The sequence below is a fragment of the Arvicola amphibius genome, chromosome X (genome assembly GCF_903992535.2).
Source record: "Arvicola amphibius chromosome X, mArvAmp1.2, whole genome shotgun sequence".
Taxonomy (NCBI): domain Eukaryota; kingdom Metazoa; phylum Chordata; class Mammalia; order Rodentia; family Cricetidae; genus Arvicola; species Arvicola amphibius.
Window position 1 is genome coordinate 90,831,130 of NC_052065.1, and position 15,943 is coordinate 90,847,072.

At 37.8% G+C, this 15,943-nt stretch overlaps 1 protein-coding gene across 1 annotated transcript in view; it reads left to right on the forward strand.

Moving 5' to 3' along the window:
- Positions 1-15,943, forward strand: part of Tbc1d8b (TBC1 domain family member 8B) — a 75,523-nt gene that overhangs the window by 47,468 nt on the left and 12,112 nt on the right. The window contains 5 exon segments of the mRNA XM_038316826.2: positions 462-676; positions 6,592-6,709; positions 8,455-8,740; positions 9,856-9,985; positions 10,532-10,630. Of these exon segments, the coding sequence (XP_038172754.1) occupies positions 462-676; positions 6,592-6,709; positions 8,455-8,740; positions 9,856-9,985; positions 10,532-10,630 (848 nt within the window).

Genomic DNA, 15,943 nt, shown 5'->3' on the forward strand with positions numbered 1-15,943 from the left:
CATGATTTGCTTTATTCATTTAACAGACAGACGTTAAGTATGCCCCTTCTAGACATTATGCTCTATGCACAAAGATGGCCAGGATGTAAGTTTAGACTAGTCAAAAAGGGAAAAAAACTATATTTACATGTGCTTGTTACCTAAATATCTACATATCTACTATCTGACAAGATTAATTTAGTAGGCAAGATGTGTATAGTTGGGGGTATAGGGTTCATATCTGTACCAATAAGAGAAAATTAAAAGAAAAAATTAATTAAAATTTTATTCTGTTAAATAATAACTTGATGTAGACTCGTGTTATGTTTCCCTTTTCCTTCATTTTCTTTGTTTTGTGTATTCAGATATTATTAGAGCATAAACCTAAACCTTAAGGTAATAAAATACAAATATGTCACTATCTGCAAATCTTAGCTGTGTTTTATTGTTCAGTTTGAATGTGAATGTTATTGTCCTTGCAGGTGCTGTTAATGACATGGCTACTAATCCTGGTTATTATGCTGAAGTAGTTGAACAATCCTTAGGGACCTGCAACCTGGCTACTGAAGAAATTGAACGTGATTTACGCCGCTCTCTGCCTGAGCACCCAGCCTTTCAGAGTGATACTGGCATATCTGCTCTGAGGCGGGTACTGACAGCTTATGCATATAGGAATCCTAAAATAGGATACTGCCAGGTATAACTTCACTGTGATCTCAAATATTATGTGCATATTTCAAATGTTATTATCAAATTCAACTCTTGAATTTTGGGATATATGATAATAAGAGTTGAGATTGATAGCGGATATTATTAAAATAAGTAGGTTGATAGTGGGAACATTTTTAACTATTAATATATTACCATTTTCTTTTTTAATATTTGTTTTTATTTATCCATATGTGTGTATCTCTGTGTGGATATTGGCCACATGTGTGCAGATGCCCTTGGAGGTCAGAATAGGGCACTGGATCTCCTGGAATTGGAGCCACAGACAGCTGTAAGCTGCCCAACATGGGCACTGAGAACTGAACTCAGGTCCTCTAAAGAGCATCAAGAGTTTCTAATCACTTTTTTAAAACAACCGGATTATTGTTCTGTAAAAGACACTGTGTCACATACTTAAGGCTATATAAAGATATATCATATAAAGATCATATCAGCAAAAATATATGGATCAGGTCTGAGGAGGTAAAGCTAAGTGGGTAACATGCTTGTAGTACAAACATGAGAGCCTGAGTCTGAATCTCTAGCATCAATGTAAAAAATATCCAGGTATGGCATAGTGCATCTGCAAGTCTGGTGCTGGGGAGAGGTGGATCCTGGGGGCTTGCTATCCAGCCAGTCTAGCTGATACAGCAAGCTTTGGGGTCAGTGAATAAACCGTGTCTCAAAAACAAACAGATAGATAGATAGATAGATAGATAGATAGATAGATAGATAGATAGATAGATAGATAGACAAATAAATACAGTGGAATAATAATTGAGGAAGAACTCACAACATCGATCTTTGGCCTTGACATGTGCCTGCAAGAGAAGAGCACACCCACACACATGTGTCCATATGCATATGCAGACAATAGGTAGTTAAATGAATATTCATTGGGAAATTGACAATCAAAAGAGACAAACTCTTAGAAGAATACGAAGTGTGGTCAGGATTTATGATAAATTATTTTCACCTGGGAGGATCAGGGAAGGCTTCATGGAAGAGGTAGCACTTGCAGGTCTTGGCAGTTTATGAATCTTGGACATATAGAAATGGAATTAGAGAAGTTTCTAAGTGAAAGGATTGGTGCAGCTCCACACAAATAGAGAGAAATAAAGAATATGTGTAGGGCCATGTACTCATGTACTGTTTAATAAAGGAGAACATGAATAATGCAGTAGTTTACTTGAAGAAAACACTGGGTAGTTTGGGGTTGGTCAGGAGTGTGAATTTTATTTTCGAGGCAATGGAGGAGTCCTTGGTAAAAATCCTTTAGGGGTACACTGTGTTAATTGGGTAGTTGCCTGCTACTAAACACAAATAGATAATAACTGAAATATTATAGAATATTATTTATTAGATGAGTAAACAACAATTATTTAAGTCAGTAGACAGTTCTCTTTTATGAGATTATTAAGGGACTTAGGCAATGTGTCAAAAATATACTGTCATCTTAGAAGTAAAACTAAGATTTTGATAGCCATTACATGCAATCTGCAGATCAACTTGGGGAATATTGCGTAGCAACAATATTAAATCTCTCAAACTATAAACACAAGGTGTTTCCTTTATTTAGTAGCTCTCTAGTTTCTTCTTCTTTTAAGATATTAGATAGCTTTCAATATAAAATCTTTTTCTTTTTTGCTTTTTTGAGACAGGGTTTCTCTATGTAGCAGTTCTGGCTGTACTGAAACTTGCTCTATAGAGCAGGCTGGCCTCAAACTCACAGAGATTCACCTGCCTCTGCCTCCCAAGTCAATGTAAAATCTTAAAACTTCTTTTGGTGATAATTTTGTTTCTAAGCATTTTAATCCTTTTGAGATTATAGTAAATGGATTTTTATCTCTTTTTATTAGTTCTTGCTAGCATATTAAAATACAATTCATCTTTCTATATACTAATCTTGTCTCCTTTAGCTTATGTTGGTTTTAGAAGATCATTTCTAAATTTCTTTCAAGTTTCAATATATGTGTCTTAGGGTTTCTATTGCTGTAAAGAGACACCATAACTACAGCAACTCTTATAAAAGGAAAACATTTAATTGGGGTGGCTTACATTTTCAGAGGTTCAATACATTATCACCATGGCAGGACATGGCGCATGTAGGCAGAAATGATGCTTATCACATCTTGATCAGAAGGCAACAGGAAGTGGTCTAAGACACTGGGTGGTATCTTGAGCATATATATGTAAGACCTCAAATCTTGCCTCTACAATGACACACTTCCTCCAACAAGACCACACTTCCTCCAACAAGGTCACAACTTCTAATACATCATGGCCTTTGGGGCCATTTTCTTTCAGCCCACCACATTAAGAAATCTTGGAATCTTAATAGTGACATTTTTCATGATTCCAATCTGAATACTGTTCTTCCTTTTTTCTTGCCTAAATGGATAACCTTCTATATAATGCTAAACGGAATTGTTAATGTTATTATTTTACTTTTTTGAGCTGGCATCTCATTATTTTTCTGGCTTGTCTAGCTCTCCTGGGCTTCAGTGATCCTCTCACTCCTGCCTCTTGAGCAGCTGGGATTGCAAGTGTACCCCAGTACATCTGACTTGTTATTTATCTTAGGGAGAGCCCCCCTTTTATCATAAAGTACACAGTTAACTGTGGAGGGTTTGTGTAGATTATCAGGTTAAAGAATTTCCTTTCTATTTCTAGCTTCTGAGGAGTGTTTTAATATGAGAAGGGGTACAGATGTGAGTACAGTGAAACACACCTGCAATCCTAACACTTAGGGGCTAGGGCAGGGGTATTCTGAATACAAGTCTAGCCTGGGCTGCATACTGAGACTCTGTCTCAAAAAATCAAAGCAGGAAAAGGGAGTATTGGATTTTTAATATTTTGATAATATAATTTAATTGCAACATTTCCCCTTTCGCTTTCCCCTCTCCAAAACCTCTCTCATACCCCTCCACTCTCCTTCAAATTCATGACCTCTCTTGTCACTACTTGTTATTGCATGGATATATGTATATGCATATATTTTCCTAAATATAATCAGTTCAGTCCATATAATGTTACTCATATATGTTTTCAGGACTGACCATTGGTACTGGATAACCACTGATATCTCTTCCCTGGGGAGGACTACCTCTCTTATTCCCAATTTCCTCACTTTCCAGTAGTTCTTTGTGTAAGGCTGAGGCCTCATGAAATTTTGTCAGATATTTTTTCTTTGTGTCCACCGAGATTATTATGTGATTTTTATTGAAATGAAATTTTCATTGATTGGTTTTCATATTTTGCACTCCATTTGCATTTCCAGGATAAAAAACAGTTGTTCTTAGTATATATTTTTGTATGCTCCCTAGTTTGGTTTCTTATTGTTTGGGGGGATTTTACATTCATATTCAAAAAATACATTACTATATAGTTGTCTTGTAACACCTTTCTCTAATTTTGGTGTCAGGATTTCTTAGAATGAGTTGGATAATGATTCTTGCTCTTGGTTTTTACATGGTTTGTGAAGGACTGGTATTACTTCTTTAAATATTTAGTAGAATGTGCCAATAAAGCCATCTGTTCCTCATTGTCTTTGTAAAAAGTGTTTCCATTACTATTTTAATCTCTTATTGTATATCCATTCTGACTTTTCTTTCCTCTAGAACTGGTTTTAGTAGGTGGCATTTTTTTCAAAAACAATTGTTCATTTTATTTGTTAACATATGGCATGTTACCTCTTTTCAGGTGGCAATAATTGTTGTTCACTCTCTCTTTTTTATCTTTTTAGTTAGGTTACCTAAATGTACATAATTTTAGATAATGTTTTAATATTTTGGTTATCCTAACTTATTTGTTAAAATTTCTTTTTGATATATGTTTTCATTAATCTTTCGAGAATTTTGCACAACATGTTTTAATCATTTTGACCTCCCTGCCCCAACTCTTCCCAGATTCACCCCGTTTCCCTTCCTACCCAACTTGGTGGTCTTTTTTCTTCCCCTGCCCCGTCAAGGCCGATTTGTGCTGCTTAAATGTTCTTGGATGTGTGGCCTTCCACTGCAGCATGGTAGGCATATCAAGGGCTGCATTCATAGAGAAAATTGACCCTTCCTCTCCAAGCAGCTAAGAATTGCCAATAGCTACTCAAAAAGGGTTGGAACTTTGTGGAACTTTATGCCCAACTACCCTGTATGCCCTAGGATTTGGGCTGCCTTAAGCTTGATTATGTCTTATACATGCTATCACAACCACTGTGAGTTCATACTTGCAGATGCCCTGCTGTATCCAGAAGACACTGTTTCCGTGTAGTTGTTCACCACCTCTGCCTCTTACCCTTGTTCCGTACCCTCTTCTGCAATGACCTCTGAGCTTTTGGAGGAGGTGATGCAGTATATATGCTCCCATCATGCCTTAATATTCTATAATCTCTTATTATCTGCACTTTGGCTAACTGTGGTTCTCTGTGTTAATCATCATCTACTGCAAAGTTTCTCTGATGAGGATTAGGAGATTCTTTAATGTATGGGTGTGATAACATTAGGCATTGGTTTAATACCATGTTCATTTGATAGAATAATAGTAGTAGATTCTCTATGGTATCTCTAGCTATAGATTCTTGACCTGATAGTGGTTTCAGGTATAGGTTTCTTTTTTCTGTAATGGGCCATAAACATATGATCAGAAAGTGGTTGGTTACTCCCACAGCATTTGTTCCACTGTTGCACTAATGGGCAATGTCTTGCAAGGCCAGCCATTATTGTAGTTCACAAAGTTCACAGCTGAGTAATACTGATGATATTGAGTTTTCTTTTCTTTTTCTATTCCCTACCAGTTTATGATTGCCAAAAGCCCAAAAATTAGCCAGTGGTGAGCGCTTGGTCTTATTCTTTCTTAACATATGTACAGGCTGGGATATAGTTCAGTGATACAGTGCTTGCCAAGCATATACAAAGCCCTGGCTTTCAGCCCATGTAGCTCAGAAAAAGTAGACATAAAGCTATAGATGTGTCTAAAGCAATATGCATGAACATGGGCTTCTAGATTCCTAAGGATATGCTAGAGTTTTTCAAAGCCCCCAGATTTTCCTCAAATGTTTTTTGTTAATTTCTTTTTCATCCCAGCTGTTAGCCATTGCCTCAGGCAGCCACATGCTCAATAGCTACCTCTGATTATTTTTAACAAACACTCCAGAGAAAAGGCTTTTGTGCTAGATGAACTCTGCATCAGGTCAAGTAAAGATAGCTTTGTAAATGTAGTCTTCCAGAGGAGTACCAGACAGATTGAATAATGACAGTACTCTACAAATGGTACTTTGAAAGAACTCCAAGCCCTTTCTCTTCTGTCCAATATAAGCAAGAAGTTAAGTAGCAATGCAATGGAAAAGAAAGAATATATGTAAAAACCATTTGTTAGTAGAAAATCTGGGATTTGAATCAAAATTGCATGTACCGGATAAAGAGTTTCTACAGTGATGAGAATCAGAATAACTAAGAAAACAAAGTATTTAATAGGGAGGTGGTGTTAAATTTTGTGAATTAATGAAGTGATTGATTTGATTTCATATTTAAGGGATAATCTCCAGGAAATAGTTATAAAGGTTGTTTTCTCCAATATTAGAATATCATCCACAATTTGTGTTTTGTTTTAAAAACTCAATAATTGATATTTTAACCCACTGAAATCAGCCTAATTGGTTTTTATTTATGGTACTTTATATCCACGATATTACTGCATCATTTTCCTTTAATATTGCTGTATAAAATACCCAGCTAGCAAATGTTAACCTAACTATACATTGCTTTACTTTCGATTAACTTCAAGTCCTCATATTTCCATTATTATTACTCACTTGTCATTATTGCTATTCAAAAGTTCTATGCTTGAATAAGAAGTGCAGTTATTACCTAAGCAATAATCACTTTTTTGTTTCTTTTCTGGGAAATTTAGGCGATGAACATTTTGACTTCAGTATTGCTTCTATATGCAAAAGAAGAAGAAGCCTTTTGGCTTCTGGTTGCTGTATGTGAACGAATGTTGCCTGATTATTTTAATCGTCGAATCATTGGTAAAAAAAATACAAAAAGAATACTTACATACAAACATACATACATATATCTACACATGAGCACTGGCTTAATCTATTTTTGCTGCATCACCAAATGGCACAGACAGTAATTTATATTGTTTTAATTAGTGATAAGAGGCTGGTAAGTCCAAGAGCATGGTGCCAACATCTGCTCAGAATGTTGGCAGGGTCTTGCTACATCATAATAATGTGGCATAGGATATCATATGGCCAGACAGCAAGCACAGTAGAATTAGCTTTCTTTATATAACAAATCTGCTTCCATGAAAATTTACCTTAATCCATGAATTAACTAATCTATTCATTAAGGCAGAGCCCTTGTGAACCAATCACTTCCTGAAGGTCTTAACTCTAAATATTATTAATACATGAATTGAAGAGTACTTTAGTTTCTAACCTAAGAAATTTCTTCAACATAAGAAGACTTGGTCTTTTCTAAACTATGTTAATGTCTATTGTCTATTTTGTAGGAGAGTGATTTTGTTTGTGAATTTGGGGGACTTTTGCTTGTTGAGACAAGGTCCAGGTGTGTAGCTCAGGGTGTGTAGCCTCGGCCTCCCAATTGCTGAGATTACAGAGATGAACCGGACTTCTTACCTAGTAAATTGCCAGTCAAACTGAAGAGTTGGTAAATTAGATTGAGAAAGACAGAAGACGTAAGCCATATCAAAATGTCACATTGACTGATACTCTTGGGCAAACACCTTTGAATATTGATGTGTACTTGGAAAAGTATTTGTTACTTTTTCAAAATTAAGGACCTGGCTTGCTTTCTAATGAAAATGAAATTTTAATTTGAGTTTATAAACACTAGATTGCCAAAATAGTGATGATTTGAGACATCCAGAGCTACTGAGGAAATTTTAATAGTTTCTTGATGGGAGGGAGATTTTAATCAACTTAGAGTCTCTATATTTGTATGGGTTCACATAGAAAACGAATCCAATTTTTCTGTGTTAATTATGTGACATTGTCTTTAGTTATCAGATATATAAGCCTCTGTGATGGCATTTTAATGCCTATGGGTAATCTACCCTTTGTGCCTTCCTAAGTCTCAATGCTGTGACCGGGTCTTGATTGTGTTGACTTTTGTCGTAAGTTCTATGTACGTTTAGTTTTGCTCCTATCAAGATTGGATTCTGTTTGCACTGAGGCTGTGTAGCTGAGTGACAGCATGTTTGTCTGGGATGCACAGGTCCTGAGTTCTAGCCTACCACCGCAAGAGATAATGAATTCTTTTTTTTTTTTTTTTGGTTTTTCGAGACAGGGTTTCTCTGCAGCTTTAGAGCCTGTCCTGGAACTAGCTCTTGTAGACCAGGCTGGTCTTGAACTCACAGAGATCCGCCTGCCTCTGCCTCCCGAGTGCTGGGATTAAAGGCGTGCGCCACCACCGCCCGGCTGAGATAATGAATTCTTTGAGGATGATCTCACCTCATTAGTAGTATCCAGTGCATGTCTCTGACTGTAGGAAGGACTCGGGAACTCCTCAAATGGATTAAATTGGAATTGCTCAAGTGTTCTTAGGTTCATGACACTCAACTCGCAGTTGCAGACATGTGGAAATTATAGGCAGGCAATAAAGGGCTCCTGTTTGAAGGCAGTGAGCCGAGCTGTACCAGGAAGCGGATGGAAGTGATGAAAGTGGAGGGAGCAGAGGCATAAAGAAAGCTTTTTGGAAGGTGGTCGGTTTTTTTTTTTTTTTAACTTGCTTTAATGTTTTCCAGGTGCCTTGGTGGATCAGGCAGTGTTTGAAGAACTTATTAGGGATCACCTTCCTCAGCTGACGGAACACATGACCGATATGACCTTCTTTTCCTCGGTTTCTCTCTCGTGGTTCCTCACACTTTTCATTAGTGTGCTACCTATTGAAAGCGCAGTGAATGTGGTGGACTGTTTCTTCTATGACGGGATAAAGGCCATTTTACAGCTGGGATTGGCAATACTTGACTATAATTTAGACAAACTTCTGACATGTAGAGATGATGCAGAAGCTGTGACTGCACTAAACAGGTATTGTAGGAACTCTAGCATTTAAATCTGGAGGTAGGCCTGGGGGAGATGGGTTAGCAATTGAGAATGTTTGCTGCTATCCCAAATGAGTTCGGTTCCCAGCACCCATGTGAGGCTGCTATCCAACTCAAGGGTTCAATAGCCTCTTCTTGCCTCCATGGGCATTCCAACATGTATGCTGTATGGACAGATATACACATAAGTAAAAATTTTAAATCTTTAAATCCAGTGGAGATAGGAATGATTACATTGTTCACTCTGCTTAACTTACCAGTGAGGAAACTGAGTCCTAGAAACATCGAGCAATTGGCTTTAAGTCATAGAACTGGTTGAAAGAAAAGGCCAGGCCCAAAGTCCTGCTCTTTGTCTTTAAATAGAGTACAGCAAAAGTATATCACTCTGATGGGAACAGTTAGGCTCCTTTCATATTTGTGCTAACACCATTAATTCAGTAAATCCTAACATTAACAATTCTACTTTAAACTAGAATGTCTATATAGAAAGTAATGTGAGGGGCAAAGAGCTGGTTAGTAACCAAGTATCCAGTAGGGGAAATTATCCTGGTTTCCAGGTGGTATCAGTCAGGTAGGTTGAATTTTATTTTCCTGGTGGATTTTGTATGAATGCTACTTTGTATTGGGGCACATGGGGTTTTGAGTACTAGATGTATATACATACATGTGTGTGAGTTAAGTGAATGAAAATTGAATTGGCAACTGTTATAATGCTTCATCCAACCCCATTCTGTACAGAATAATATATACATCTCCCATTGGCCTTTGGACCTCTAAGATAAGGCCTCAATTTTCCTTTTTAAAACTTATTTCCCCTTTCAAGCCTCTATAGAGCTGATATTCATTCCATTTTGGATGGGTTTGGAGTATTTGCAAAGTGTGCTCTGAACCTGTTCACTTCCCGCATGTTCATTTTCGTTGCCATGCATCTAATCCTTCTACCCACTTTCCCAACTATCTTTCGATTCTTCTTCATACTCCTTCCCTCGTGTTCTCATTTAAAATTGACCTCTGACTGACTTAGGAGTCATTAGCTGTGCTTTTCTCTGCTACAACTATTTTAGTTGCACTAATTCTTATATTATTGTCACTTTTTGATAGGTTCTTTGACAATGTCATTAATAAGGATAGCCCATTGCCTTCAAATGTTCAGCAAGGTTCAAATATCAATGATGAAAAAAGCAGTCACACTAAAGTGGATATTACAGATTTGATTAGAGAATCCAATGAGGTAAGTTTTATGTACCACAAATATTATTACTTAGCATATTTAAATATTTATAAATAATTGCATGGCATACTTGTATATTAAGAATAGCAATACAAGAAACCCTGTCTCGAAAAACCAAAAAAAAAAAAAAAGAATAGCAATACAAACAAAGAAACAACTTAAAATCTAAGTTTACTATAATATTGAGTTCTGTGAATTGATCTTAGGTTGTATAGCTTCCTCTGCCTCAACTTTCATTAAATGATATTAAATTCACTTGCTTTCACAAATGATGACCACGTCTAAATATGTCTCACTCTAGAAAAAGGTAAAAATGATTTTCTTTCACAAACTAAGACTTTGACCAGTCTTAGAACTTACTCCAGACACATTGTAGATAGATATAATTTTCTCTAGTGAACATATTTAAAACACTGAGATGGAAATGTGCAAAGTCACTGATAGAAATAGAATCAAGGCTTCAGAGAACTGAGTCTGATGAAATTCAGTTGTAAGAGAAGTGGATATTTATTATGAATGAGTAGCCACTGCAATCATTTCTTGCAGAAATATGGTAGTATCCGCTATGAAGATATACACAGCATGCGCTGTCGAAATAGGTTGTATGTGATCCAGACCCTGGAGGAAACAACAAAGCAGAATGTGGTGAGTATCACCTGGGGTAGGGGGTGGGGGACCCTCAAGGAATTTTGCTCTCTCTTCCTTAAAAGATAACCTTCCATGTGAATAAAATGAAAGATGGTAAGTTACAGAACTAGGTTCAGGCCTTGGCTAGCCTCCTTGTAAGTTTTTAGAGGAGAAATAGTTGCTTGCTTCTGGATGAATGATTGTGTTTATTTCAGCGTGATTCTGTTATTTGACCTTCAACTGTACTGTAAAGCAATACTGAATGCTACAATGTAGGCATTTGAGCAACAAACATTTGTGGTTCAGTTAAGAATAGCTTGGGCTGGAGAGATGGCTCATTGATTAAGAACTTGTACTGCTCTTCACGAGGACCCAAGCTTCCTAGAGCATGTACCCAGCAGCTCACAACCTTCTAGAACTCCGGCTACAGTGAATCTAGCACCTTCTTCTGGCTTCCATGGGCATTACACTCAAATCGTATACACATAATTAAAAATTAAAATTAGAAAATAGCATAGCAAATGCTTCTAATAAATATTATTTCTCTGTAATACTTAAAAGAAATTAGAAGTGTATAAAACAGAATTCACTCTTAAAGCATTGCTATGGTTCCGTAGGTAGCTGCTAATATCAGTTTCCTCTGGTCAGTGAGATGACTAGATCACTGATCCCAAGGTGAAGAATTTTACTTTGCTGTTTATATTGTTCTACACAGTTTAATTTTTATCATTATGATTTGTTGTTTTATAAACCTCCTCACTTACAAACTGGGTCCTCTGTCGGCCAGTGGTGACACACACCTTTAATTCCAGCGCTGGGGAGGCAGAGGCAAGTGGATCTCTGTGAGTTCCAGGCCAGCCTGGTCTACAAGAGTCAGTTCCAGGACAGCCAGAGCTGTTACACAGGGAAACCCTGTCTCGAAAAACAAAACAAAACAAAACTGAGTCCTCAAAGACGCAATCTAGGAAGATTAACATTTCTGAAGATCCTAGGTTTAGATTTCAGTTAAATAATTCAGCAATGTTACTGTGACATGGGACAGAGAACCTTTGTTTTTGTTTCAAAATATTAACTTAAAATATTGGTTACATACATTTATTACAGACGATTCAAGCATTATGGAAATATTTCAAAAATGAAGTTTTCTCACCCCACAAGTAACTATGGTAAAATGTTTCAAGTGCATCCTTACATTTCTTTTTACTGTGTAGGATCATAAAACATATTCATGTTGATGGAGAAAGAGAAGATAGATTTTGAAAATGAGATCACACATTATACCAGTCACTCAAATATATAATGTTCATTGCATATCAGTAAAATTATATCTAACTCACTCTTTTAGTGCACAAAGTAGTATACCATGATATAATTAATTCTTTGAGAATTTCATACAATGTTTCTTAATCATGTTCATTCCCCTCCACCAACTCCTCCGAAATTCTTCCGCTCATCTTCCGTGCTCTGTCACTTTTAAACCTTTGGCTGAGTAATCCTTGGAATGGGGCTTGCCCTGCACTACAGTCAATGTACTAGAAACTGTCATTGCCCCTCCCAGTATTCATCAAATGCTAGCTCCTCAGCTAGGAATATGGCTTTGTGCCTACCTCCCCTCCTACATGCTGGGATTGTTTCTGGTTTGACTTATATGGGTCTTGCGCATACTATCATAATCATTGTGAGTTCCTATGTACACCTTCCCTGTTGCATCTGAAAAACAGTTTACATGAACTTATCCATGATCTTTGGATCTTACAATGCTTTTATCCCCTCCTCTTCATCGATCTCCGAGCCTTGTGAAGTAGGGTGTGATATAGACATCCCACTTAGGACTTAACACTCCAAAGTCTCTACCCATTGACCACATGTAGGTTTCTATATTAGTAACTGTCTACTGCAAGAAGCAGCTTTCTCTAATGAGGCTTGAGTGCACTGATATATGGGTAGTTGATCTTGAAATAGTTTCTTTCATATGTTTGATTGCTTTTTCTTGGTTTTCTTTAAGAAATTTGTTGATGTTTTCCATTTTTTGTTTGTCTTTTCCTCCATTTCTTTGAGGGAATTTCTCATATTCTCTTTAAGGGCTTCAACATTCTCCTGAAGTTATTTTGTAGGTCATTTTTTTCTGCCTCATATATATTTGTTGTTCAAGTCTTACTGCTATAGAGTCACTAGATTTTACTGGTGTTGTGTTGATCTTTGTGGTGTTACGTGTGTTCTTACCTTGTCTACCCATCTTTTCCTCTAATTGGTGTAGTTGGGGCTGTCTGTGACTCTGGTGATCAGTCTTCCAGATGCCAGTAGCTCCAAGGCTCAGATGGATGCTCGTCGTGGTGTAGTCAGTGCCACAGTTCCAGTCACCCTGTTGGTCACTCCATGTTCCTGGAGGTTGCTCAGTGCTCCTGGGGTTTGCTCTACTACATTGGAGTTTGCTGTCTCAGTTCCACTGTGGCCTAGGTTGCCAGCTCAGTCCTGGTACCATGGAGCTTGCCTCTTTTTCTAATTTCTTTTTTTTTTAAATTTCTTTATTTTAATTTTTATTAAAAATTTCCACCTCCTCCCTGTCTCCCATTTACCCCCTCCCCCCTCCACTCCCCCTCCCTCTCCTGTCCAGAGAGCAGTAAGGGTTCCCTGCCCTGTGGGAAGTCCAAGTTCCTCCCCCCTCCATCCAGGTCCAGGAAGGTGAGCATCCAAACAGGCCAGGCCCCCCCCAAAGCCAGTATGCGTAGTAGGATCCAAATCCAGTGTCATTGTCCTTGGCTTCTCAGCAGCCCTCATTGTCCGCCATGTTCAGAGAGTCCGGTTTTAGCCCATGCTTTTTCAGTCCCAGTCCAGCTGGGCTTGGTAAGCTCCGAATAGATCAGCCCCACCATCTCAGTGGATGGGAGCACTCCTCGCAGTCCAGACTTCCTTGCTCAAGTTTTCCCTCCTTCTGCTCCTCATTTGGACCTTGGGAGCTCAGTCCGGTGCACCAGTGTGTGGCTCTGTCTCTATCTCCATCCATTGCCAGATGAAGGTTCCCTCACGGTCCTGACTTTCTTTCTCATGTTCTCCCTCCTTCTGCTCCTCGTCAGGACCTTGGGAGCTCAGTCTGGTGCTCCAATGTGGGGCTCTGTCTCTATCTCCATCCACTGCCAGATGAAGGTTCTATGGTGATATGCAAGATATTCATCTCCAGCCTAGGTCACTGGCCCAGTCCTGCACCCACAAATGTCCCTGGTATAGATTTGCTCCTGCTCCCGTGGAGTTCAGTGTCCCAGGCCCACTCCAGCCCAAGTTGCTGGCTCAGTCCTGCTCCTCTGGAGTTTGCTGCCTCAGGGCTACTCTGGCCTAGGCTGCTGGCTCAGTCCTGCTTCTTTGGAGTTTGCTGCCTCAGGCTAGATCTGGCCCAGGTCACTGGCTCAGTACTGCTCCTGTGGAGTTCACACTCCCAGGTAGTAGCATTTCTTTGACAATTATATTTGTAACCTATCATTTCTTCCTTTTTATTGTTCATGTTTTATGATGTCTGTCAAAGTGTTCAAATTACAGATTTTTACATCGTCAAGTCTTTCCTTTTTCTTTCATAATGACTGGTTTTCATTTGAAGCTTGTCTTTCTCTAGCTAAAATTATACAAATTATAAAAGTACCTAGTTGTTATAAGCTCACAGTACTGATGGTAGTTCTTATTTTAACATTTAGCATACAGGTTAATATACCTGGAAGATTTTGTTATATATGATGTCAATATTTTCCAACTAAAAACTTTCATTGAAAACTATTACATGGTCTGTTCTTATTTATTGTACTTTTCATACTCTAAATTTTCATGTACATATGTGGGAGCAGTTCTTTATTTTACTTTTTGTTATTACAACTACGTCTGTTTGAATTACCTTTATAGTACATTTTGAAATCTGATGAGACTTTAAATTTTTCTTTTTAATATCCAATGTAGTTATCTGACTTTTCAGATGTCCTTTAGCAAGCATTTATGATTTTGATCCTGTCCATTGTCCTAGTTAGGATTTCTATTGCTGTGATGGAACACCATGACCAAAAGGGACTTGAGGAGGACAGGGTTATTTCTTACATTTCATATTACAGTCCGTTATCAATGGAAGTCAGGGCACTGACTTGGTCGTCATAGTTTGCTCAGCCTGCTTCCTTCCAGAACCCAGGACCACCAGCTCCAGGGTCTTCCCACCTACAGTAGGCTGGGCCCTCCCCCAGCAATCACTAAATAAGAAAATGCGTTAGAGGCTTGCCTCCCTATAGCCTGATCTTATGGAGAAATGTTCTCAATTGGGGTTCCCTCCTAGCAGATGACTTTAGATTGTGTCAGGCTGACAAAAAGCTAACCAGCACATAGGTCTTAAATATTTCTTGTTGATTTTTTCATAATGCATTTTGTGGCAAAAATGACTGAGATGTTTTTCTTTACATTTTTCAGTTATTTACTGGTATAAGTGCAAATCTCTTGATTTGGGTTTCTTACATTTTGTTGTGGCCACAACACTGGTTGACTGATTGTTCCACCTTATACTAGCACTTTTGGTGCCCTAAATAAAGAGTGCTTAATTTACAGTGCTAAAAATTTTGGCCCTTCCTAATAAGTAATCTTCTTTTCTTTTATGTGTTTATTACTTCATGATCTTGAAACCTTGAAGTCATATTGAATAATAGCAATAGAAGTAGGCCTTTTAGTCATACTTCTAAATTTAATAGAGATGCCTCCCATATTTTATTACTATTGATTTCAGAAGGATGTCCTTTATTAAACTAAAGAAATTTTATTAAGTTTCCAGGTTGAAAGGATAAAGATATAGCTCAGTAGTAGAGGGTTTGCGCACACAGAGTTCTAACTGAAATGGGAACAGTTCTTTTTAAAAATTAATAGTGAGTTAATTTTTAAAATTATCAAAAGTTAACTTTGATACAATGACTTTCATATCTTCAGATTGTGTGGCTTTTTATTTATTAATATAGTAAATTTTGTTAAGGAATTATTGGAATTCCAGAAACAGAAGAAACATTGTCAAATTCTTTCTATGAGGCCACAGACACCCTGATACCCAAACTACACAAAAATCCAACAAAGAAATAAAATTACAGATCAATTGCACTCATGAACATAGATGCAACAATATTCAATAAAATACTGATAAACTGAATCCACAAACACATCCAAAATACCATCCACCATGATCAAGTAGGCTTCATCCCAGAGATGCAGGGATGGTTCAACATAAGAAAATCTGTCAATATAGCCGGGCGGTGGTGGCGCATGCCTTTAATCCCAGCACTCGGGAGGCAGAGGCAGAGGCAGACGGATCTCTGTGAGTTCGAG